The 27272-nt window shown below is 32.6% G+C and overlaps 1 protein-coding gene across 1 annotated transcript; it reads left to right on the top strand.

Annotated features, from left to right (window-relative positions):
• Positions 1-2690: 2690 nt before the first annotated feature.
• On the top strand, positions 2691-26427 carry LOC127731233 (uncharacterized). Its single transcript, XM_052240228.1, has 3 exons — positions 2691-2957; positions 12986-13037; positions 23491-26427. The coding sequence occupies exons 1-3, from the start codon at positions 2884-2886 to the stop codon at positions 25243-25245; spliced, it is 1881 nt and encodes a 626-aa protein (XP_052096188.1). The 5' UTR covers positions 2691-2883; the 3' UTR covers positions 25246-26427.
• Positions 26428-27272: the final 845 nt, after the last annotated feature.

The following is a 27272-nucleotide window of genomic DNA, read 5'->3' as shown; positions in this document are numbered from 1 at the left end:
TAGGTTTTTTTTTATATTCGTGAATATATAATAAACGTTGGATTTTTGAAAAATACTTTTATATATATTATATATAGTAATAACTCATTCCTTTGGTTTTTTGTGAAATATATTTATTGATTTGATTAAACACCTTCAATATGAAAAGAAACTTTCTGTATGAAACCTGAATACCTTACTAATGTAATGATCACGTTATTACTTCGTTATTTAAGAACTGGCTTTCTAATGATTAAAACGAATACCATTTTTTTTCTATATGTAAGATTTTTGATATTAGTTAGGTTTTTTTTATATTCGTGAACATATAATAAACGTTGGATTTTTGAAAAATACTTTTATATATATTATATATAGTAATAACTCATTCCTTTGGTTTTTTGTGTAAATCTTATATAACCACGAGAACTTTAAATAGAGAGCATACAACAGGTTAGGTTAGTTGTCATGGTTGTGTATAAGTAGGGTTATACTGTTTCAATGAAGAACTTGGAATCATTTAAAAAATACTGTATCACCATGAGTCAAATAAAAATATTGTGAACATCCCTCCATTCCTCTTGAAATTGGTTCTATCTGTTAAACTCATACGATGAAGGATCTATAGGAATAAATAAAAATGCTGACAATTAAAATTAGAAACAAATAAAAAAGAAGACTTCCAAAAGAGAAGAAAGGAAACATCGAACCCTTAGATTTCACTTTTAGTTATGACGAGGGTTACTTCAGAAGGTACATGTACTTACATTTTATGAATCCCAGTGAATGTGCAATGAGAAAACTGAAGAGACAGCAAGGTATCTTTCATATCTATATCTCTTTCGATCAATTGGTACTGTCTGAAGTCTTAAGATCTATGTATCTTTATTTACGAGATATATGTTTCATCTGTCATAGATCCCACACGCCGACTATCGTCCATTTGCCATAGGTACCACTTGTCGAACATCCTATCGTCCAATCGGTCATAAACCCTACGTGTCGACTATCGTCCATCTGTCATAGACCCCACATACCGACTATCCTATCGTCCATCTGCCATAGATACCACCTGTCGACTATCCTATCGTCCATCTGTCATACATACCACATGTCGAGTATCCTATCGTCCATCTGTCATACATGTCACATGTCGACTATCCTATCGTCCATCTGTCATAGATACCACACGTCGACCATCCTAATGTCCATCTGTCATAGATACCACAAGTCGTATATCGTCCATATGTCATATATACAACATGTCGTCCATTCTACCGTCTATCTGCCATAGATACCACATGTCGACTATTCTATCGTCCATCTGTCATAGATACAACAAGTCGACCATCCTATCGTCCATCTGTCATAGATAAAACATGTCGTATATCGTCCATATGTCATGGACGCCACACACCGAATTTTGCCCAACGGTCATAGGTTCTTCATATCGAGTATCGTTCATATGACATAAACCCCACACACCGAATATTGTCCATCTATTATCGATCCTACATGTCGGCTGTCGTACATATGTCATAAATTCCACATGTCGACTATTGTCCAACGGACATACATGTTGCATGTCAAGTATCTTCCATATGTCATAAACCTAATAAATCGACCATCCTATCGGCCGTATATACCACCTGTCAACTATCATATCGTCCATCTGCCATAAAAACCACCTGTCTACTATCCTTTCGTCCATCTGTCATACATACCACATGTCGACTATTGTCCATATGTCTTAGACCCAACATACCGACTATCCTATCGTCGATCTGCCATATGTACCACCTGTTGACTATCTTATCGTTCATCTGTCATAAATACCACATGTCGACTATCGTCCATCTGCCATTTAAACCACATGTCGACTATCCTATCGTCTATCTGCAAGAGATACCACATGTCGACTATCCTTTCGTCCATCTATCATAGATCCCATTTGTCGACGATTCGTTCTTCCATCTTTCATAGATACCACAGGTCGACTATCTTATTGTCCATCTGTCATAGATACCGCATGTCGACCATCCTATCGTCCATCTGTCATATATACCACATGTCGACTACTCTATCGTCCATCTGTCATATATACCTATAAATATCAGCCCACCTTCACAATAGGTTAGCAGTCAGTCATTCAGACCACCTTCACATTAGTTTGGCAGTCAGTCATTCAAATCACCTTCGTATTAGGCAGTTATTCCAACTATACTTTTATATAGAAAGCCACCCATTAAAAATCTTTTCATTTATGTTAAGACTGCCACCCATTCAAATCAACTACTTGCACATTTAAGCTGGCAGTCAGAAGAAAACTGCCAATATTATCAAATATATATATAAAAAATAATTAACAATTAACAAAAGTAAGTGAACAACTGCAAACAAATATAAGAAAAGATATAACACATATTTTCTGTAATACCGATTTAAGATCTCGTCTTTAACAAAAGATAGCAACAAAAGATTTAAAGGGATTAAAGGTATTTACTTTTCAAGTCAAGATGATGTAAATAAACATTGTTTGAAGTGTACAAAAGATGAACAAAAGGTTTTCAAATAAAAGTAGAGAATTGCGTTTAAGTCGATTAAGATTTTATTGTATGGTTGGATGATGTTATTGAAATTAGTTTTTGTGGCGCAGTGGGTCGTTTTTATTGAGAAAACGAATCATATTGGTGTCTATTGAAATAAATAAATGTTACTTCTCCGTTATATCACACTAAGTAGTGACACTTTGCAGGTGTAATATCAGATGGGAAATTAACAGTCAAAGTCATCCATCAAATATATAAGCAGGAGATATACTCTCGAGTTGTACTGTGTCAGCGTGTTATGAGTTCTATATGAAAGTTTTACAATAAAGGGACGTGAAATACTCTTAAAAAGGACATGAACATGGTGTTAAAGGAACAGATGACCAATACTGCAGTTCCACAATCTATTCCAAGAATTACTGTAACGAGGTAATTAATATCAAACAATCTATTTTTACGAATAATGCAAAAAGATACCTCCTGAACAATAAAAAAATAAAAATAAAACCAATGATAATATTGTATTCCAAAACTGAAAGTTCGGTTCATTCAGGAGAAAACAAAGAATAAGTAATTATATTTAATAGTGATGTCAATTAGAACAGCGATTCTTTGAACGTTCAACGGTCCAGACATGATCTCTTGAATGCAGTGGGCTTTTTGTGTAGTTTTTTTCGTCGAACTGTCAACCAATATCTGTGATTCTTGTTTTAAATCATGCCTAATTTGCAGAGAATTATTATATGAGCGAAGGCCAATATTTACAATATATTTATTTCAGAACAGGGCCAATTTTTAATATTTTCAATCTTAACTTAATTGGCAGTAATATCATTCCAAATTCCTGTATGTACTTTGAATTTCTTATATTTTTATTCTGAACTCTGAATACCTAACCAAATCCTAAATATCTGACGATGGTTAAAATGGCACTTTTATATGCACTTTTGACAAAATATTGGACAAATTGTGGATATTTAAAAAAATGATCGATGATATTCTTAAAGAAAAATCTATATATATAGGAAGTGTTTCATACAAAAAAATGCGCACACGTTTAAAAACGTACAAAACTAGAAAAAGAACCTTTTCATTATTATTTTTACATGATATATTTTAACCAGGAAATAACGAAACAAAATGAAGCTTTTCTTTGTTTTATTTTAAATATATTTACGGACATTTGTAACGTTGTCATGGAGAGCATGTAGAGTCATTGATGTTGCCTTTTTATTTTATTATAGAAATGCACACCCGAGGGGTTGATTGTAAAACTGCAAATTTATACACCCGAGGGGTTGAAGGCATAAGAACAATGCAAATTCTACAATGCAAAAATGATTCACCATTAAAACATTATCTGAAATTTCTTTCGCGATTGTGAAATTATTACTGAGTGTGAGTTTGCATGGCGGGTGATACATGTATATCAGGAGACACACCCGGTCTCGCTCCATTGGGAGTTCATGTGATTCCCGCAGCTTTTGTTTACGACCTTGATTTGTCGCTCCCTTATCGATTTAGGAGATTTGAACATAAGTAAACTACTGTCGCCTTAATTTATACTAACTGAAATAGGTTTTAATCGACTTTGACTTATCTTTTTAACTTGTGGTGTGGATTGAGGATCTGCAAATTTAGTACTTTTACCTATATTTCTGTTTCACTATTTTGTTATATCTTATTCACATTTTATATATATATCTTTGGGCTTCATTATTCTAATTTTAAGGCCATTATTATTTATTTATTGGACTCTTTTAAGCCATAATTGTTAAGGATGCCCTTTAAACAGATTTCGGTATTAAACTATGACAATGAAAGTAACACTTTACATTTGGTGCAACATGCTTACTGATCACCTTAATTCCTTACTAAAGAATCTTTGTGACCAGAATTGTAAATAAACAAGTACATAAAAAATCATAGGTTGGTGTTGATGTTTATTTATTTACATTTTTGCTGTTTGTCTATATTGTAAATGATATGTAATATCAAATGATGTTAATCCCTTTGTTGATTTATACCTAGTTATATTTATTGTTAAGTAGTGGCGCATAAACGGACTTTCTTTTATTGTCCTCAATTTGCAGGAACTCATTCGCTAAAGAGGCTTGTATTAAATCGTGTAAAGAAGTAGGATTAATAACCATTGCTGTGACCTCAGGCCATTCATTGACCGTTATCTATTTTTTTTAGAATCAATTCTTCTTAAATCGGCCGTTGAAGTAGAGAAATAAAAGTATGTGACAGTTCTCCACTTTGTTCGCTTAATTGTATTGCTAAGTAAATCTGAATGGTTAATTTACTGATTTATGTTCATAAATGGAATTAGTTTAAAATTTATATTTGTTTTGAATAAGTGAGGATTATTTTAATTTTGAAATAATTTAAAATGGTGCTCAAAACTACTTATTAGAAGACCCCTATTGTTTGTGTGTCAAGGGTCAATGTCACATCAGCTATTAATAGACTCGCATTTTGCCATTTTTTTTCTTTAGTTTCCAGATGTTATCTTTTGAACCATAATATGTCCAAATTTTACAAAACTTTATTTGCTATGCCAAATGTAGTAACGAAGACCCCTCATAATTTTGGGTTCAATAGGTTAAGGTTCAAGGTCACAGTGACTATTGGATGATAAAGACTCCTAATGGTTTTATGACAATCGATCCAGATTTTACAAATCTTTGTCCGATAATGTCCATGTCCTGTTGGATGATAAAGACTCCTAATGGTTTTGTGTCAATCGATCCAGATTTTACAAATATTTGTCCGATAATGTCCATGTCCCGTTGGATGATAAAGACTCCTAATGGTTTTATGTCAATCGATCCAGATTTTACAAATCTTTGTCCGATAATGTCCATGTCCCGTTGGATGATAAAGACTCCTAATGGTTTTGTGTCAATCGATCCAGATTTTACAAATCTTCGTCCGATAATGTCCAGTGTCCCGTTGGATGATAAAGACTCCTAATGGTTTTGTGTCAATCGATCCAGATTTTGCAAATGTTTGTCCGATAATGTCCATGTCCCGTTGGATGATAAAGACTCCTAATGGTTTTGTGTCAATCGATCAAAGTCAGAGCCAATTTAGGAAGACTGAAATTTGGGAAACATTTTAGTTTCTGAATTTATCTTTCAACCATATGTCCAACTTTTAAAAAACATCTTTTGTGTTTGCATCATGGAATGGAAAAGATTCATATTAATCTTATTTTTTATCAAAAGGTCAAAGTTCAAGGTTGGACTTGAATGTTCGGGTAAAGTATTGCTTTGGGGATAAAATATCGTTTTATCCAAATCTTGGTTTCCAACCATTTTACATAAATTATCGTCGGACTTTACAGTCTTCTTTGTACTCTGCACAAAACTCTGTCTGTTTTACTAAAAATCATTAAAGTTCGCAACTCGGCTTATGAACCCATGGTGCATCTGTAATTTAATATGAAAATTAGTTTTGTTTTTCTTTTTTGCAAATTATGGATAAAACTTTGAATCATATTCATTTAACTGAAATTCCAGTATAGTGTACTTATACTAGCGCGTTCAAGTATGTACGATATCTTCATGATTCAAATCTACTCTAGTAGCATCATTCCATAGAATTAGGTTGTTATTTGAACACTCTGATACGAGAAAAATTAAAAGTTAATAAAAACAAAATTGAAGTTTTGAACGGATTTCGCAAAAATAGTTTTAGTAAGCGGATATATGATTTTATTTCCTTAGATATTCGGTGTACATGAGATATATTAAACAAAAAAAATGAGGTTACGGTTTCAAAATATAGAATAACGTGGTGAGCACTGTCGCTTTATGTCCATTACGAACACAAACACATATAAATATATATATTGTTAGGCTTTTTACACGTTGTAAACACAAATCTTGGAGAAAAAGTTCAATTCATCATTTTCTAATTTGAAGATAGCGCTGCACGAAAAAACTATAGTTGTGAATTTAGATGCAGAGATACTGCCCATATAGACACCATTGAATTTACGCTGATTATGTCCTACCAAAAATCATGATACCAGCTATGATCAAGAACTGAATTTGTTACAAAGTAAATGTACATCTTCATAACGTACATTAGAACATAAGTCAATAAAATATACAACAGAAGCGCGAATTTCTTGAAACGCTTATCGGGCCGGCAGTATCTTTTAACGAAACAACGTTTCTTAATGTGTATCCGTTATGTATTATTTCCAAAACATCTCTACAATATTTTTCATCGTTTTACATAAAGATCCAGCAACATTATATTAAATTTCTGAAACTTTAATCAATAATATATGTTCTGAGAAAGACTTCGATGTTAACAACTTTTTAATATCTATACTAACATGAGTAGAGATAAATCCTTACCAGAACCAACAATCTATATAGAATTTATAAGAATTGTATTTTTATACTGTCTCTTAGTTCTGATAGTCGTTCATTGCAAAATTTCCAGTGGCAGTAAGTCTTTGGTTTTCAGAATAAACATAATCGATTCGTTATAAAAAAAAAACAATTCTTGTATAACATGTATATTATTGTAAAATTCTGATAATGTTACAAGTCATGACTAAAGTTTTGCAGTACGAATAAAAGAAAACATTAAGAGCAATTAACAAATAACAGAAATCAAACAAAAACTAAAATTAAAAAGGGTAAATAAGAGGAAGAATAAGGGGAAAAACATTCATGAACTTATAATTATATTTAAGAAAAGGAATATCTAAATCAAACCCATGAAAAAATACTGTAATATCAGATTTATTTCACTTTTATGTAATGTTGTTATTGTGATCTCGTGTTACACATGTATCTGTGTTTCAGTGTTCAAATAAAATCTTGAAATCCCTAGTTCACAAAATAAAAGAATCTGTTTCACCAATGACGTGTCGAGATATATCTAAATGATGAATCTAAATAATATCTACAACTGTATCAGCTCAATACAAAAACTGACGTCAATTAAAAATTAATAAATTCGGTCTTTGACGTGGTTCAAAAATTATTGGTAAAAAGATAAAACCCAAATATTGTATGACTTATGTTCATTTAAATTCCTCGTCAAAAGAGTTAGTACATGTGTGATCGAGTTATAGGTTTGAACTTGTAAAGGGGACACCATGACATACAAATCATAATTCAACATTATCATAAATTATAATCATTGTCATTTTCAAGGATAATAGTGTTTATTTGTATTGCTTTTGATGGTTTTCTATACTAAACCGTTTACTCATCTCAAATATTTAACACTTTAATTGATTCTGGAATAATGAGAATAAATTAGATTTTAACAAGGAAGAAACGTTTTCTAAAGTCTTTTTTATGATTAACCACAAATGAATACAAAATGTTCAGATTGTATTTGACACCTTACAATGAATAATACATAATATATTCCGTATGATAAATAATATCAATGTACCCTGTCTTGACCTTTTTTGATTATTTTACATATAATATACATTTTATTATGAATAAATCACTTTGCTGCTGTTGGCTAACTAAGATATCATCTTGGTAATTCATTATCATATTTATGTCATTGTCGTGTGTGAGTTTTTTACGATCATTTTTTATAGATACCTTTTTACTCTTTGTGCACTTAAACACAACTGATCCACGTTAAATTACTTATATCTTTACGAATAAATCATTATTAACAGTGAACAGTCTAAGAGATGATCATAAATTATAGTTGATGAAGTAGTCAGCCCTTTATATAAAAAAAGGTCTTGTTCCTTATCGGTCTTAAGTCTTAACTGACGCATATTTGGACATTTTAAGACTTTCGTTGAAATAAACATACAAAAATATGCGCTTCAAAGAAGAAAAAAACGTGTAAACGGTCCTTTAATTGTGATTTTCAAAAATTTGCATGACAACAAAAAAGGGGTCCTGTGACCTTTTTTATGATGAATTGAAGGCCGATTATGGACGCACGAAATTTATATAAAGTGTAATATTCATTGACTTCCTTGACAAAATCTCAGAAGAAAAGACAAATTTGGGATGGGGATGCAAGGGGTAATGCTTTCTTAAAGGGGAAAAAGGGGGGGGGGGGTGTAGTTTTATTATATATATATGTCACATTTTTACAGTCCTATTCTGTAAAACAACTACACAATTAAAATATAGGAAATTTCTTGTGCACTTCTTCATGTACATCTCCTTTTGAAATAAACATAGGTCTTCATATTACGTCATAAAAAATCATGGCATGAATAAATCACATGAAGTCAATTATTGTGTTGGATGGTAGCGAGATTACCAGCATATATGTATATAACTTATACCAAGGAGGTTATATTGTTTAAACCATGGAAGTACTATAGTACTTCAACGCTTCTGTCATCACAAATTAAGTGCACATCTGTTCATACCTTTTAAATAAGACATCTTACTCGCATAGAAACTGTCATCACAAATAAGTGTTCCTCTACTCGTATCTTTTAAATAAGAACTATTGCTCGCATAGAAATGAATCTTTATAGGACAGTGTACTATTTATTGTAAATTTTATCGGTCCCTTTTGTTTCTTTTGACGACAGAACAACGCCTTACACTCGAAGATATCATCGTATTCCAGATATGATCAAAATTTGTGTTCTAATCTTCTAAAAAGTTCAATACATAATATAAAGTCATTGATATTGAATTGTGTTGTAAAAGACATGACATCAGTGTCAGAAAGGGAGAATGAATTCCTTGTTCTCGGTAGGGTGCATTAATATCATCTGTAATGTTATCATTATGTCATATTATTTCTGTTCCTTTTATTGCAGTAATGTTACGTAATATACAAATAAGCAAAGTCATCCTTTTATGAAAATTGACAGTGCATTTTTTAAAACTTCTGTATAGTAGAAACATAAACTTCTTCAAAATTGATATTTGATTATGAATTATAAATGCCATTTGCTATTTTCCTACTTTAATTTGCATTTGATAGAAAGTGGAAATTAACTGATAAAGAAGTGAGGAAAAAAAGATAACACGAAGATACTAAATAAGGACGGTTAAGAAGAGTTTTTTCGTACAAAGTAATTCCAGGTTTTGATTAGACATAGATGTTTTAATACATAATACATATAATGAATCCTTAAAAGAAAATTTCCACATGAAGAACCGACTTTTAAAGTTAAAGGTCCATTAAATTTTATGTAAAATAAATGCATTTTTGAGCTATTTAATCATCCTTTGTATATGAATTTTATATTTCTTTGAACTTGAAGTTCTATGGTAAGCTTACATTGTAATTCTTGAAGAATCATACAAAAAGTTACACACAGTTAGTTTTCAATTCATTTTATCTTTTTGCATTGATCACTATAAACAAATTATTCAAAACAATCCATAATGCTAAGCAGAAAAAAAACGGTAAATTTGTGATATCAATGAAAACCAAAGTATATAACTCTTTAGGTAGAAACTACATAAATTTTAAAAACTTAGCTTGTGGGAGTTCCAGTGAAACCTTACTGAGTCTATAACCTGAAACAAAGTAGACAAGGTATATTATATAAATCAAACAAATATTAAAGCATTATGGCGGATTATTCCAGCAGCGCCTGACATGGTAAAAATTGCGAAGCACAGGGAAATATGGCTGCATTCAATTTGACACACCTTTCCCATAAAAAAACGGTAACAAAGACGACTGTTACTATGTAACTATTGTGTTGATGGAGAGGGTTGAAATCTCGTCAAACTAATTTAACCATGTGCATCTGCCCGACACAATTTAGGAACCTCTTTTGTGGTTGTACTTTTGTTATATCTCGAGTGATTTTGTCTCAAGGGAATATGGTGCTGTTAGTAGGTCTTTGATAGTCTTTGTTGAATTTGTTCACAGCTTGTTTGAACAAGAGGGGATTAGAACTTGACCTATAGTACAACCTATCGTGTTTTCTTTTGAAGACTGTATGTTACCCTGGAAATATTTTTGTTGTCGTTTTTTCAATGTCGTTAGAACTTGCCATTTGTACCAGAAAATGGCGCGCGACTAAATGAATGAAACTAGGAATTTAATTTTTAACAAATAAGTGTCTCTTATTTAATAACGGTATAGGTATATACAGCGGGAGAGTTAAAAAATTAAATGAGAAAAAATCCTTATGGATTTATCATTAGTGAAATATGTGTGTTTCAGTTTAAACCGTGCATTAGAACGAGAACGCTTGATAAAAAATAAGAAATTCGTCAATATTGAGTTTCATGTAGATGATGCCTATTTTTGTATGTAGTGTTATTTTTATTTTAAACTTCTTCATATTAACACAAAAAGGTACAGCATTCATAAAGTGTAAATATATTGATCAGTGATCTTATTTTGCATGTGTACCTTGCAAATTGAATCGTTTTACACAGAATTTATGAGCACCGTCGACAAACCTTCAATCTTCTCATTGACCTGTTTACTACTGAGTCCTGTACAGTGCATACAAATTATAATTTTTACTTCATAACCCTCTAATTCAGCCAAGTGGTGACATTATTCAGTCTATTCTAGTTTTGCTTATCATGTGTATATATTTACACATGAAAAGACTGACAGAATATTCTGTTGTATAATGATAGGTTTAGGAAGAGGTATATTTATAAATGAGTTTATTTCTGTACTGCCAAATTGAATTTTGAGTATGATAAAGAGTTCAAATAGTACTGGTTTAAATCTATACAATAATATAATGTTGTCGAATTCTTAAAGTTTCAGTGCAGAAAAGGGAAAAATAGATTTGAAATCTGCCATTTGAACAATACATTTTGGTAATTGAAACATAATTTGGCGTGATCTCAGTGTGTAGAGACATAAATGTTTCAAGATCAGAGTACAACCTTCAACCCATAAACAAACGACAATAAAAAAAATCCCAACACAAATGGCTAATAATACATATAAAACACCTTAATGATAACAGGTATCAACGAATTGTCACCTCCACGTCATATTATAGGGTCTCATTGGCAAGCATACCTCCTTGTTTTTACATCAAACACTGCTCTTATTATATATTGTATTTTGTTACAAACTGATCGGATATATATATATTTTATTTCACTTAGTGACGTAATAAGTAAAACCAGTTCCCCACGTGCACATTATAATGCTAACTGAAAAATCTGAATTACTAGTTATCCCTCAACTATTATTACGTCGGTATTATACATTGTATTATTGTACTATATTGTTTGTATACGTTGATATAACTGTATCCTTGTCACCCCCCCCCCCCCCCCTGGGGACCTTAACTGGAATTAACACATATTGTATATTGTATTGTAGTGGACTACAATTTTAACCTCCATCTTTTTTTTTAAATAACATATGAACACTACGAAATATCAATACAACTGTTTTGAAATCTAAAAAAAAAGTTTTATATTGTCTAGTATATCTCTAGTCACAATTAGTTTTTATATACTTAATGTTGCGGGGTTAAACATGTTAGAGGGCGCACAACCCTCCATCAACATGGGAGATGTCGGTGGGGAACGTATAAATTCACATTCATACCCGGTCTGATTAATTAAGTTGCCAAGAGGATGTCTGTTTGTCTGTGGGGAACGTATAAATACACAGTCATACCTGGTCTGATTAAGTTGCAAATAGAATGTCTGTTTGTCTGTGGGGAACGTATAATAACACTGTATTGTCCGATCTGTTTAACTTGCCAAGAGAATGTCTGTTTGTCTGTAGGGGAACGTATAATACACAGTCTTGTCCGATCTGTTTAACTTGCCAAGAGAATGTCTGTTTGTCTGTAGGGAACGTATAATAACACAGTCTTGTCCGATCTGTTTAACTTGCCAAGAAAATGTCTGTTTGTCTGTGGGGAACGTATAATAACACTGTCTTGTCCGATCTGTTTAACTTGCCAAGAGAATGTCTGTTTGTCTGTGGGGAACGTATAATAACACTGTCTTGTCCGATCTGTTTAACTTGCCAAGAGAATGTCTGTTTGTCTGTGGGGAACGTATAATAACACAGTCTTGTCCAGTCTGATTAAGTTGCCAAGAGGATGTCTATGTGTCTGTGGGGAACGTATAATAACACAGTCATGTCCGATCTGTTTAGCTTGCCAAATGGATGTATGTGTGGCTGTGTGGAACGTATAATAACACAGTCTTGTCCAGTCTGATTAAGTTGCCAAGAGTATGTCTGTGTGTATGTGGGGAATGTATAAAACCACTGTCTTGTCCGGTCTGTATACAGACATTTATACTAGAATATCCGAGTGTTTTGAGAATGCCAGCGTCTCGGCTCACGTAAAGAACGCTTTAACAAATAGGAGGGTAGAATCACTTTATTGACGCTAATGCCATATTTGCAAACTTTGCAATTAAGTCAATAATAGAAAAATGTAGTTTTTATCGCGAAGACTTTGATTTATTTATTTATTTAGGTATTTTAATTTATATCACAGACGGTATTTCTTTTTATTTCAGTTCTACAGACGAAGAAACTTCGAAAAGTCATAAAACTGCTGAAAAGATACAGGTAAAGAAACTACCTTTTAATCGAATTATTAACATTTCTTTGTTTTTATTAATTTTTTTTCCTTCTTCCTTTCTTTTTCTATCTTTATCTGTTTATAGGCATTTCATCTTTTAATCTGTCTATGATCATGTAAAAACATAATGCAGTTGACATATGTTCTATAGGTATACCGATTTTTGTTTTCGAAATGGAACTCAGATATATCGTTGTAGAAAATCTTTGATGTTTCACACAATTTACATACAAAAACTTACCATTTGATTTTATTTGTTTATTATTCGGTTAGAGCACACATATTATGTCCGTAAATCTTTACGGCAATTTTCCTGTACAATGTTAATATACCGGTTTTAGTAATTTTATCTTACAAATGTAAATCCAGTTATAGATAGTATAAAGCTATGTGATCAATGGACGAGTAACACTTGTCAACGACATCTTGCAAATGTAACAAAAAGCAACGCGCAAACGTCCGATATTTTACTTCCAAATAGAAATAAGAAGATGTGGTATGAGTGCCAATGAGACAACTCTCCATCCAAGTCACAATGTGTAAAAAGTAAACAAATATAGGTCAAAGTATGGCCTTCAACACGGAGCCTTGGCTCACACCGAAAAGCAAGCTATAAAGTGCCCCAAAATGACTAGTGTAAAACAATTAAAACATGAAAACCAACGGTCTAATCTATATAAAAAAACGAGAAACGAAAAACACTTTAGAACCACATCAACAAACGACAACCACTGAAACAGGTTCCTGACTAAGGACAGGTGCAGACAAATGCAGCGGGTTTAAACGTTTTAATAGGCGCCAACCTTCACCCTAACCTGAAATAGTAGTGTAACATTACAACATAAAAAGACAAACTATAAAATATCAATTGAAATTGCTTAACTCAATCAAAAAGACATATTAACAAAAACAAGTAAACATACACTGAACGAATAAATTTGATCTATGACACAATGTCAAAAAGACAACTATAACCGTGGACAAAATGGTGTTAAATAAAAATAACGTACACAGGTAAATTTAAATATAATAATTTTGTTGTTAGGAGTACGGAGATATTTTTTTACAAAATAAATAAATTTGTTGTTCATAGTACGAGAACAGCAGTGAAAATTTATCGTCATACTATATACTTATCTCTTATTAAAAATAGTGAGACGAGATATAACACAAAATTAGTAAACATTGAATAACAAAAACGCATTACAAATTGTGTAACAGGTCAAATTAACACGAAAGTACGATTTGAGAGTACTCGCAGTTACTGAAAGCTAGTTAAAAGCCAAAAACAATTAATAATAAAAAATCATGCATCAGAGACTAAAATCAACTAAACCACATCCCAGGGATTTAGTGTTTAACGCCATAGACAGTCAAAGAAGACAAGACTTGTGCAATGCCAAAATAAGACTTGTGCAATGCCAAAATAAAAGTATCGACAGGCAGTAGGATAGTTTGGATTTAACCTTATAATAAATATGTATAAAGTCATATATAGAAAAAGCAATCTCTATATAGAAAATGAACGTGGATGTGTATTTATACATCCAAAAAACCATTCGAAAAGAATACAAATTTAGTCATGTTTTAATTTGTTGATGACAAAAACGATACTTGTGCCAATGTAAACAATATTCAAAGATCTTATTACAACATTAATTAGATAACCTTTACTAATAAGTTTGTTTAAAGGTTCGATGAGTTTACACGTAATGCATGTAATGGTAATGCTTGCAAATGTAATACACCTTAAACATTTGATTTGGTCAGTATGGCATGAAACAAAAACAAAATTGAGAATGGAAATGGGGAATATGTCAAAGAGACAACAACCCGACCAAAGAGCAGACAACAGCCGAAGGTCACCAATGGGTCTTCAACGCAGCGAGAAAATCCCGCACCCGGAGGTGGTCCTCAGCTGGCCCTTAAATAAAATTGTGTACTAGCTCAGTGAAAATGGACGTCATACTAAACTCTAAAACATATAAATGAACTAAACTTAAAAAACATACAAGACTAACAAAGGCCATAGGTTCCTGACTTGGGACAGGCGCAAAAATGCGGCGGGGTTAATAGATATAAGAAGATGTGGTATGAGTGCCAATGAGACAACTCTCCATCCAAGTCAAAATTTATAAAAGTAAACCATTATAGGTCAAAGTACGGCCTTCAACGCGGAGCCTTGGCTCACACCGAACAGCAAGCTATAAAGGACCTAAAAAATTACTAGTGTAAAACCATTCAAACAGTAAAACCAACGGTCTAATCTATATTAAAAACGAGAAACTAGAAACACTTATGAACCACATCAACAAACGACAACTACTGAACATCAGATTCCTGACTCAGGACAGGTGCAAACAAATGCAGCGGGTTTAAACGTTTTAATGGTACCAAACCTTCACCCTTTTTCTGAAATTATAGTGTAACATCACAACATAGAAAGACACACTATAAAATATCAACTGAAATAGCTTAACTCAATCAAAGGACATTTTAACACCAGTGAACATACACTGAACAAATAAATTTGACCTATGATACAATGTAAATACAAAATAAATAAACTAAGGGAAGAATAATAAAAGTAAAATGTTATACCGCTTTGAAATGTTAAACAATTTAAGAAAAACAATATGCTCGAACAAAAATATCAGCCATTTGCAATAACTTTAAACACAGGTAAATGAAAATGTTGTTAGGTATACGTGTACAGTTCAAATAGAGACAGGAAATATTTTTACAAAATAAATAATTTTGATGTTCATAGTACATGTTTTGTGAGATCTCAACCCTCCCCTTTATTTTAAATACCTATTTTAAATAAGCCTAGAAAATAAGTAAACCTCCTTTTCATAAAAAAAATACTTGCTTTAGTAAAAGTCTATCGTGTTACATTAGGAGTTTGACAGTCTGGTCGTTGTAGGTAGGTTTTAAACTAGCTTTATAAGTCTTCTGCGAATATTAGAAACAAAGATGCACAGAAGAAAGTTATTAATTCACAGTAAACTTCAGGAAAACACTATTAATCATATTATACTCATATATCTTTCTTTTATTGGACTTATTTTTCAATTAAAATAAAACATTTATAAAATATGTCAATCAATCACTTCTGGTTATATCAAATTTCCTTTATTGGAAAGAACAAAACACATTTTATATCAATAAATAGATTTTAGGAGCACTATCAATTATTCAATGATTAAATATGAATATGCCAATGAGACAACTATCTAACAGAGTCCAAATGAAGCGGATTTAAGAAACTATATATCATTGAACGGCCTTCCACAATGAGCAAAACCAATACCGTATAGTCAGCTAATGAAAGCTCTGACGTGACAAAATGTGAAAACTAAATTGTGTTATAACTGAAAATGGAGTTATATGGATTTTTATTTTTTTTTATGTATGTATATGTATATTTTAACTGTTTTGGGATTAAAGTGGATTTTCAATAACATGGTTTTATCAGTTATCAGTCACCAGATATTTTTAATTCGTTTAATAAATGTTTTATTTTATTGTACAAATTGAAAAGCGTAGTACGAATGCATTTTTTAATAAGAAAGTTTCATGATTCTTACATGTTATACGGTTACAATGACACGTCCTTATTAATTGCATGCATTCAATTCTTTAAAAAAAATACTGATAATAAAATTTATATCATTTTTAATATTGCAGTCCAAACTTGTTAGGTATTAATAATATATGGTCCATCTCTACGGTATAAAGCTGATATTGTATCAAATTCTGAGTGAATATAAGCAAACATGGTTGTTTAACAAACGGAATAAGCCATTTCATAAGCAGTAATGTCTGTCATGGTGAATATGTGTTTTGGCATTGTTTCTGTGATGCTTTGACATTTATACGACCTTCCTGGAAGATGACATGACTTTATTATTATGGTCATCTTGAATATCCTGTTAGTTTTCTTCTCTGTTGTCTCGTGAGCATTGAATTTCTTATAACTGACTTCTTAATTAATAGTTTGTTCTTTGATATCAGGTAACAGATGTATATTCATGTTTAGAAGCACTTCAATTTTTACTAGATAACATTTTTGTTTGCTATGGAGATTCCGTATATCGTCAAGTTATCGGAATTCCAATGGGATCTAACTGTGCACCACTTATTGCAGACCTGTTTCTATATTGTCACGAGTTACAATTAATGACTTAAATCAGCAAAGACCTATCGAAACAACATCTGATACAAAAATGTAATAACACTTTTAGATATTTGGATGATACATTGGCTCTCAATAATGACGACTTCAGTATGTACACTAAAGAGATTTATCCTGCTGAACTGACTTTAAACAAAGCTAATACTAACAATTAACACTGCCCTATCCTCGATCTTGATATTTATATCTTTAACGGGAAGCTTAATACTAAAATTTACGATAAACGAGATGATTTTTCATTTCCTATTGTTAATTAACAATTTTTAGATGGTGCCGTTCCCTTGGCACCATCTTACGGTGTTTATATATCTCAACTTGTTCGATTCGCTCGTGTATGTAACAACGTATTTTATTTTAACGAAAGAAATCTTAGTATTTTGAAAAATTATTACACCAGGGTTTTATTTTTTTTATTTTATCATCGGTACAAGGACATCATTCGTAAATATAAATCAACTTACAGACATCTTATACGTTCAGGTATTTCACATCCCATCTTTTATGGTAATATTTTATACAAAGCACAAAAATGTCGTCATTCACCTCAAAAGCTAACCAAACATTTAAACACACTTATTCAGAAGGGATACAGTTACGATACTGTTGTCAGGTCATTAAAGATGACATTTTTTGGAATTAATATTGATTTACTTAGAGGGTCTTTGCATCGGAAATAAACACATTTATTCTGAAACCAGTCTTTGGCATGATACGGGTTATGTTCTTCTCGTTTATTTTATGATGGTGTGATACTAAACCCCTAACGGGAGGAATTCTGCTTGATTTTCATATGATGAAGACATAATCTTTTAATCAGTTTAACTGAGGTTCGGAGCTGGCATGTCAGTAACTGCTAGTAGTTCTGTGTCAATTTATGTTAATCAGTGTCATTTTGCTTAATTGCTTCTGTTACCTATACTATTCTAACATCGGACTCGGACTTCTTTTAAACTGAGTTTTACTGTGCGTATTGCTGTGTGTTTGTTTATTCCACATTGGCTAGAGGTATAGGGGAGGGTTGAGATCTCACAAAACATGTTTGCGCCTGTACCAATTCAGGAACCTCTGGCCTTTGTTAGTCTTGTATATTTTTGTTTTTGTTTTTTTTTTGTTCATTTATATGTTTCTGAGTTTAGTGGGACGTCCATTTTCGCTGAACTAGTATACATTACTCTTTAGGGGCCAGCTGAAGCCCGCCTCCGGGTGCGGGATTTTCTCGCTATGTTGAAGACCCATTGGTGGCCTTGTGCTGTTTCTGCTCTTTGGTCGGGTTGTTGTTTCTTTTTAGAAGATCAAGATGGCGAAAATAGCAATTTATACAATTCTGTACGTCCAAAGAACGCCTAAAGAACTTTTCTGGATTAACCTTCTTCAGGAACGCTCAAAATCTAAAAAATTGAAAGCCACTGATGTATAAGACCTAAAACCGCTTGGAGCTAGAGGCCAAAGGGACCTTAAAAAAAGTGTCAAATTCATTTAAGGTAAATTTCCCGAGGTAACTGGAACCTTAGTTTTTAAATAACTTATCAGTTCATCAACGGAGACTTAAAAAAAAACCAACAACATGTTATAAATCATATCAGTACAGAAGAACTAGCAACTGAGATAATGAAACCGCTGGGGACTAAAAATCCAGTAGCAGTGGTATCGACCTAGTGCTAGTAAATGAAAAATAACACTTCATATAATTTCGTGCGTCCGAAGCGATCTATCCATGAATATGCAAGACCTACATATTCATGGATAGATCATGGATGCATATCCCTGCTGAGATCAAGTTAAACAAAGAGTATATCGGAGAAAACTGTTAGATTTTCGACTACCAATGAAATGGGTGGCACACATGTAACAACAGGTCATGCATACATCCTTTAGTAGATTAAAGCTCCTTACACGGAAGAGAGCATGGAATCATAAATTGAAATAACTTTTTTTTTTATAAAAATGAATGTGATTTGGTATTATCTCATACAGCCATACGGATTCCTCTAAACACGGATCTTACAGCTGTAACTTTATCATATAGTCAATGGACTCATCTTAACACGCAATGTGATTAAAATAACGATCCTTTATCGAAGCTTTGCTTACAAGAACTGACAACACAGGTTTTATTTTCTGTTCTGGTAATGATTACATCAGCCAATGAAATTTCAGCCTTCAAATTTTTGAAGGTGTGTATCAATCCGAAAAAAACAGAATATCTCGAAAGATCTCTAAAAAAGAAAGTAGACCGGAGGGTTGTCAGATCCTTGTAAACAAAGCTTGGATACATGATCTGTATTTTAACACGGGTTTTCAACTGTTCATTTCTCAGTCAACAGATAATTCCTCCTCTTTACACGGGAAACAGTTGTGCATTTCTCATACAGCCAATGGTTCCTTTTTGCATGAGTATCACAGCTGTACATTTTTCATACAGTCAAGGGATTCCTCTTAACACGGGTCACGCAACTGCCAGTTCAATTCTGAACATTTCAGTACGCCCTTGAAATATCTATCAAATGACACTGTTCTTATTTTAGTTGCAATAAGTTTACATTTAATGTTTACATAAAGCAATATACGATGCCTAGGTTGTAATTGACATTGCGGGCCATTTGCGACCGATTCCCGCCAAGTGACAATATATTGTATATTGATTCTCAGGTATGGACATATAAACATCCGTTTCCGTTAGAGAACTGTGGATTTGTTCAAAAATCTATATCGCCGTTGTGTTTTAACTACCGTAGATCAATACTAACAATTCATACGCTGCTGTGAATATTTAAATCCAATTTTAACGATGTAAAGTTAAATATTTGTAAATTCCAATTGACAGTCCAGAATTTGATATGGATATAACTTTCAAATATTTGATCCAACAGGTCAGTTATAAATTAGATTTATTTGATAGACTTTAAGATCAACTTTGACAGGTTTTATTTTCCCAGAATGTTGTTATAAGCTTTAGTTGAATCAGCTATCTTTCTTATTTTCTGTAATACTTTGTTCATTCATTTTGGCAATAACTGCCTAACAGTAGATCCATATTTCAGTTTCTGCTAGTTTAACTTTGGGCGTTAAATCAATTGAGACTGTGATCTATTAATCCCCAACTGTTTGTTCTATTTGTATAAAAATAAGGAGATGTGGTATGATTGCCAACGAGACAATTATCCACCAAAGTTCAAATGAAGTGGATGTAAGCAATTATAGGCAACCGTACGGCCTTTAACAATGAGAAAACCCCATACCGTATAGAAGGCTATAAAAGGCCTCGACATGAAAAATATGACACAATTCAATTGAGAAAAACTAACAGCCTAATCTATAACAGGCACATAACGAATGTGGAGGGGTTAAACATGTTTGTGAGCGCTCAATCCTCCCCTAACCTGAGACAGTGGTGATTGTTTTCTTCTGTAAGCAATGCGTTCTCAATATAATTATGTCAAAACTCTACCTCGCCATACATAGGCATCAAATGTTTGCCACTGGATGATTTTCTAAATTACAAATAACTCGATATATTTTGGACTTGGCGGTTTAAAGGTCGTTTTTTATTGGTTTGAATTTGAAATAGAGGACACACATCCAATGTGTGCTTGTTTTCCACTGTTTTAATTATCCGTCCATTTTCTTGCCCTATAATTTAGAACTCTACCTTAATCGCTTGTTCTCGTTCTATATATGCATGAAGTTTCTCCCGCTGGAATGACAAACAACTCGATGTATTGTGGACTTAGTGGATTAAAGTTCGTTTTAACTGGAATATGAGAATTGAGAAAAATAAAATTTTAGAATGAGTTTCGTAACTTTCATTGACTTCCTAAGTCTTGATTGTATTTTTGTGTACACATTAAACGTAAAGAGCTTTTTTTAAATAAATTTATTAAGTAATGCACATTTATAATTTTTAATACAACACGTCCTTATTAAAAAATAATCATCAGGTACACGCAATGCTTTATGCTAGCAACGTTCAAACAGATAACATAAAACAATGCACAAGAACAACCAAAACCTTCAAATGTCGACAAGAAAGTTTAGTAATAAACGAATTACGTCATTTTGATCTTTTCTTATATATATATAATGGTAAGAACAAAAGTGTAACGTAAAAAGAAAAGTGTAATAACAAACATGCCCAAAAGTGAAGTACTTTAATTGATTAACCACGATTAACATCCATGGTTACACATCTTCATAGGTATTAGTATATACCTTATAGGGCTATAAAAGTCACATATCAACGTTATCACAAGAGAATTGATTCAACTGTTCAAACATTTCATAAATCATTAGGAGTAAATCTTAACGATTTATTTGAAACAAACCATTTGTATTGACCATAAGTAAAAGCTTTTATAAAGAGTATTGTATCAATTTGATTGACATTTAAGAATAACCAGGTTATCTATATATTACATACTGGTGTTGTTTCATGCTTAAGTTTAAGTAGTTTATACTCTTTCGTGTTCATTCCTTTTTCCTTATCTTGTTTTCCTTTTCCTTTTGAATATTATCAGCACCGCCTATCTACGTCATGATAGGTCAGTTCTACAATTTACTGATTTTAACATCAGTACTTCTATAAATCACGTACAAAGATAGAATTGATAGTTTGTTTACTATTACAATTCTTTAATGTGTATTGAGATCAGTACTTCTATAAATCACGTACAAAGATAGAATTGATAGCAAAATGGACCAGAAAAAAATACATCGTGCTGATGAAGTCTCCTGAATACTATTATAACAATATCATATTTGAGCAGTCTTAATCATAACATGAATTTAAATTGAAACACATTATACAAATATAAATAAAAATAACTTGAGAGAAAATTTCATAGTAGGGACTTTTGGAAGTCGATGACCTGTGTAAGATATATATTCCGACATATGCATAAATTTAGGTTGTCTAAAGAATAAGATTAACTATGTCCGTCTGCTAATAGAAGGTTCACGTCACAGTATTATTGGTATTTACGTCATTTGGATTTTTACATTCGCATTTAATTCAGACTTGTAATACGTCAAATATTTAGACAAGTTTAGCAAAAAAAGGTTTGAATAAACGCATATGTTAGTGAAATGAATTAAAATAGATTCGTATAAAAGGCATATATGATAAGGCATAAAAGTTGAAATGCATAATTGAATGGTAAAATCAATGTTTTTATTGGAATATGTAAATGTAAAATAAAGAACAGTCATATCATATTGTCTACAAATCAATGCTATCATAATGAAAGTATATGATATTTTATCTGACGAGTATAAACTAGATTGATAAGCATAAATCTATGTAGGTTAAAAAAATCATTGTAAATGACTTGGGTGCTCCCAAGGGTATGTAGTGAGTTACAACGCCAACAACAAAATTATAAATTATACGTACCTGTTGAGATGCCAGAATATTGGATATTACAAATTATTGTCACTATAACGTTACGTGTTATGACGGATTTACCGCTATCATTTTTGAGAGATTTACACTTTTAGATTTCTAACACACCTCAAGATGTATTAAACAAAAATCTTTCTGTATACTCAACAGAGGCACTATAGGTTTTTTTAGTTTGATCATTTTAAAAATGGGCGCACATGAAGTTTTTTTTTTTTAATTTCAGATTTCTTATTTACTTGGATTTTAATCAGTTGTTAAAAACTTGAGAGGCGGGAGATATTGTTAACGATAACAAAAAAGTTCTGGATAAAATCACGTGATCTACTTTATTCGTAATCATGTGATATTTTGTATTTCATTAGTTGTCTTGCAGTTTGTTCGTTTATTCGTTTTAGTAGCATGCATGCAGATAGACATCAGACAGATAAAGGGTCTACTGCAATTAAAAGAAACAAATGAATGATCTACAGGCCGAAAATTGCGATCTTTTAATTTTCTGCACTTTTACAAGAAAATAAGGGGCAGTCGGCTAGCCCTTTTTACTTTCTAGCAACAAAAGTGAGGCGAAAGATATCAAAGGGACATTCAAGTTCATAAGTCGAAAACTAACTGACAATGCCATGGCAAAAAAACGAAAACTAACTGACAATGCCATGGCAAAAAACTAAAACTAACTGACAATGCCATGGCAAAAAAACGAAAAACAACAAAAAGACAAACAACATTATACAAAACACAACATAGAAAACAAAATACTGATTATATGAAATTTCGTTTTTAATAACTTGTTCGTATATTGCTATGTCGTTCCAAACATTACATCGGTTATATAAATACATTTCAGGTGCGTCTTTTAACTTTAGAAGAGAAATACCGCAGTTACCTTCTCTACCAACAGATAAAAGCTTTTGAAGAGAAAGTGTACCTTAGCTATGACAACTTTAACGTGGACATGCTTCTTAAAATGTTCCGAGAAATGGCACGACGTTGCAAGGGGGCCCGTGATATATACACACTAGCGGGACTGCGGCAGGCTCTACAGGTAGAAATACGAAAAAGTCGTATGCGTCAAAGAAATAAAAAGAGTGATTTACCAGAAAAGAAACCGGAAGAACCTGATCAAGTTGTACAATATTTCATTTGGTTTTTCAATAATTTGAAATACTTACGAGATCTTCGTGCAAACTTTGTAGACAGAGTTTTCAACCCTCTATTCAAATACTTTTATGAATTCGGGAGTACAGGCCCTGACCGTGAACGTTCCGTTGATTCAGCGATGTCATTTTCAAATTTCAGCGTAAATTCAGTGAAAACATTTAATAGTCATGTAACAGGATTGTCCTCATTTTCTGGCTGGAGTCAACTTGGACTCTCTGAAACCGGAAGTCAGGAATCTGATGAAAACATTCACACGACACGGAAAAAGATGTTAGCAAGAGCTGCCTTGCTCCTACTCGGGAGGGAGTTTAGAGATATCAAAAACCTTTACGATTCTACAGAAATAGAAAAAATCTCACACAGACTTTCGTTTTTAAAGGAGCAATTAGATTTCCTTATTGACAACGAGTCTCAATTTAGTTCTGAAATGTTCAGTCAAGACAGCGAAAAGGCCGTTTGTCACTTAAAAGTGAAAAATTCAAGAACTTATAGTTTGATGAGGCTGATTCCAGATATTCTTGTCAAGTTTCAGAAGGCTGCATGGTTAGCAAAGCGTTGGTTGGAACTAGATGACATGAAAACAAAAGACTTGAATGAGCGGTTACAGAAATTAGCAGCGTTGGAGGGACAGTTCTCAAAACGCTTATCTGCACTCTCTAAGAATATTCAGGAGCACGAATCTCAATTAGAAAGAGGGACAAAGGAATTACAGAATTTGTTGAAACGGGAAGACCGAACAAGCGACCTTGAATTAAAAGTGCACGACTTTAAAGGAAAAATATCAAAACTTGAAACGGACATGCAAACTCTGAATGAAGAAAAAATACAACTTGTCAAAGATATCGAAGATACAAAAAAGACAATGAATGTTTCTGGGCATAAAAACTTATTGACAATGTACGAAAGGAACAAACTTCAAAGGTATGCCATCGAAAGACAATTAGCTGCTATTAGATTTCAGGAAAACATTGCTTTGAAGGACATGGAGGTCGAGACTGAGGTCAAGCCAAATATCATGCATTTCACTAATGACGTACAAGACAGATGTGAGGAGTTAGAACGCGCACTGGAACAAGAAAAAAGAGAGAAAAATACCCTCCAAGCTGCACTATATCCCATTTCCAAAGACAAGGAATTCATTGCTGAGAAACTTCGCGAGAAACAAATGCATATTGCTGAAGAGCGAGGACAAGTCTTAGCAAAGTATGTAGGTAGTTCAAATAGACCGGAAATAATAGCTCAATATGTAGGTAGTTCACACAGACCGGATATTTCCTTCAGGTCTCTACCTGAACATCCAGTTGACAATGACCTTGCATTTAATGGTAATTTAACAAGCCGTTCCATTTTACACCAACCTTTTACCTCCAGATTGCCGCCAAATTATCTCATCGAAGGCAGAGATTCATCAATGCAAACATCACCACTTTCTGACTGGTAGCCTGTGATCTAAGTTAACATCACCACTTTCTGACTGGTAGCCTGTGATCTAAGTTAACATCACCACTTTCTGACTGGTAGCCTGTGATCGAAGTTAACATCACCACTTTCTGACTGGTAGCCTGTGATCGAAGTTAACATCACCACTTTCTGACTGGTAGCCTGTGATCGAAGTTAACATCACCACTTTCTGACTGGTAGCCTGTGATCGAAGTTATTTGTTATTACGCAGTTTCTGACTGGTAGCCTGGGATCGAAGTTATATGTTATTACGCCGTTTCACGCGAGCAATTTTTCAGTTGAACAATAGTGTTATGCAAGATTAAAATAATAAATCATTATTAATATGAATTTGAATAATAACATCATTAATTCCGATTGTATAGTGTTTATTATTTTTTAAGGAAATTCTTTTGAGGTATTAGCTAAGTGAAATAGGAAATGGATTTTACAACCGATATATACAAATGGTTGCTTTTTATTTTTGTTTAGAGAATAAAAGGTCATGTAAATATTTTTTTTTTTCAATTATGGAAGTATTTGGACATTGTTTTTTTTAGTTTAAGAAGTTTTAACTTTCCAACTGTCAACACTAGTTAGTGCACATATTTGCAGATGCAGACTTTAATTAGTACATACTTATATGTGACTATTTTAGATGAACTTGTTAATGGTGAATGCTTTAACTGTTGTTATTTTTTTATTATATGTTTATGACATAATTCTTAATTATATGTTGGGGTTAAATGGTTCTTAGATATTTATGTTGTGGTTACCATGATATACAACCTGAATGTTTGTAAATAAGTATGTAACACATATTGGGGAAAACATTTGAAAAAAAATTAATAGAAAAACGATTACCTCATCGCTAGTGAATTTCCGGATCATCGTTAAAAACTTTCTGTCAAACAAAAGAGAAACCAACAAAAGCACACTATTTCCTTGATTCGTGTTATTGCACGTTGTCTCATTATCATCCAGCCCATCTTTATTGTACGTTGTCTCATTATCATTCAGCCCATCTTTATTGCACTTTGTCTCATTATCATCCACCCCATCTTTAAGGGGGAACAAAACTAAATAATAATTTCTTTGTATCGATCTGATGAGTTAAGCCTTTTTCAACTGATTTTTATAGTTTGTTCTTATGTTGTGCTGTTACACCACTGTCCCAGATTAGGGGGGGGGGGGGGGAATTTGGTGGGCGCCCACTAACATGTTTAACCCCGCCACATTCTTTATGTGCCTTTCCCAAGTCAGGAGCCTGTAGTTCAGTGGTTGTCGTTGCTTGACGTCTGTCATATTTGTTTTTCGTAAATTGTTTTGTTATAAATTAGGCCGTTAGTTTTCTCAATTGAATTGTTTCATATTTTTCTTTTCGGGGCCTTTTATAGCCGACTATACGGTATGGAGTTTTCTCATTGTTGAAGGCCGTACGGTTGCTTGTAATTGCTTACATCCACTTTATTTGAACTTTGGTGGATAGTTGTCTCGTTGGCAATAATAACACATCTCCTTATTTTTATATTAGCTTAATCAATATTTTTGATATATAGCGCCCTTCTTAAACGAAACTTCAATTAAATATCCTTTGTTTAAATTCAAATATAAATAATAATGATGTGTCCAAACGTCAATGAGGCAGCAACCAAAAGACAGGAATAACCAAACAACACCTTGACATTAACAGACCATGTACAACAAAAGACGAGTGTCTATACAAGATGTCAAGCTTTAGATAACCGTGATCCTAAAAAAGTTGTGAACCATGTTTAGGGTTGTATAAGGATTTTTTTAAAGGGAAAACCCTTTTGAATTTGAACAAATTAATGTTTCCTTTAAGTCCACAGATCTATGCGTGATGCATTTTAAAGTGCGCGTATTTGTAAGTTTTTGTATGTGTATGTTTGTGTGACGTAGAGACCAGGAAGTTAAATACACGAGACATATAGCCATGATTTGATAATTACCAATAAATATTTGTTTAAATACGAAAATCATAAGTTTTTTAATCTTCTTCAATTT

This window comes from Mytilus californianus, unplaced genomic scaffold, assembly GCF_021869535.1.
Source record: "Mytilus californianus isolate M0D057914Y unplaced genomic scaffold, xbMytCali1.0.p SCAF_2, whole genome shotgun sequence".
NCBI classification, from domain to species: domain Eukaryota; kingdom Metazoa; phylum Mollusca; class Bivalvia; order Mytilida; family Mytilidae; genus Mytilus; species Mytilus californianus.
The sequence above is the reverse complement of the archived record's forward strand: the minus strand, read 5'-3'. Positions and strand labels throughout refer to the sequence as shown.

Excerpts from the sequence above, each read along its gene's own strand:
- LOC127731233 (XM_052240228.1), top strand. The coding sequence starts at position 2,884 with ATGAACATGGTGTTAAAGGAACAGATGACCAATACTGCAGTTCCACAA. Across the intron at positions 2,958-12,985 it reads CCAAGAATTACTGTAACGAG|TTCTACAGACGAAGAAACTT; the intron begins GTAATTAATATC and ends TTTTTATTTCAG. Across the intron at positions 13,038-23,490 it reads AAACTGCTGAAAAGATACAG|GTGCGTCTTTTAACTTTAGA; the intron begins GTAAAGAAACTA and ends AATACATTTCAG.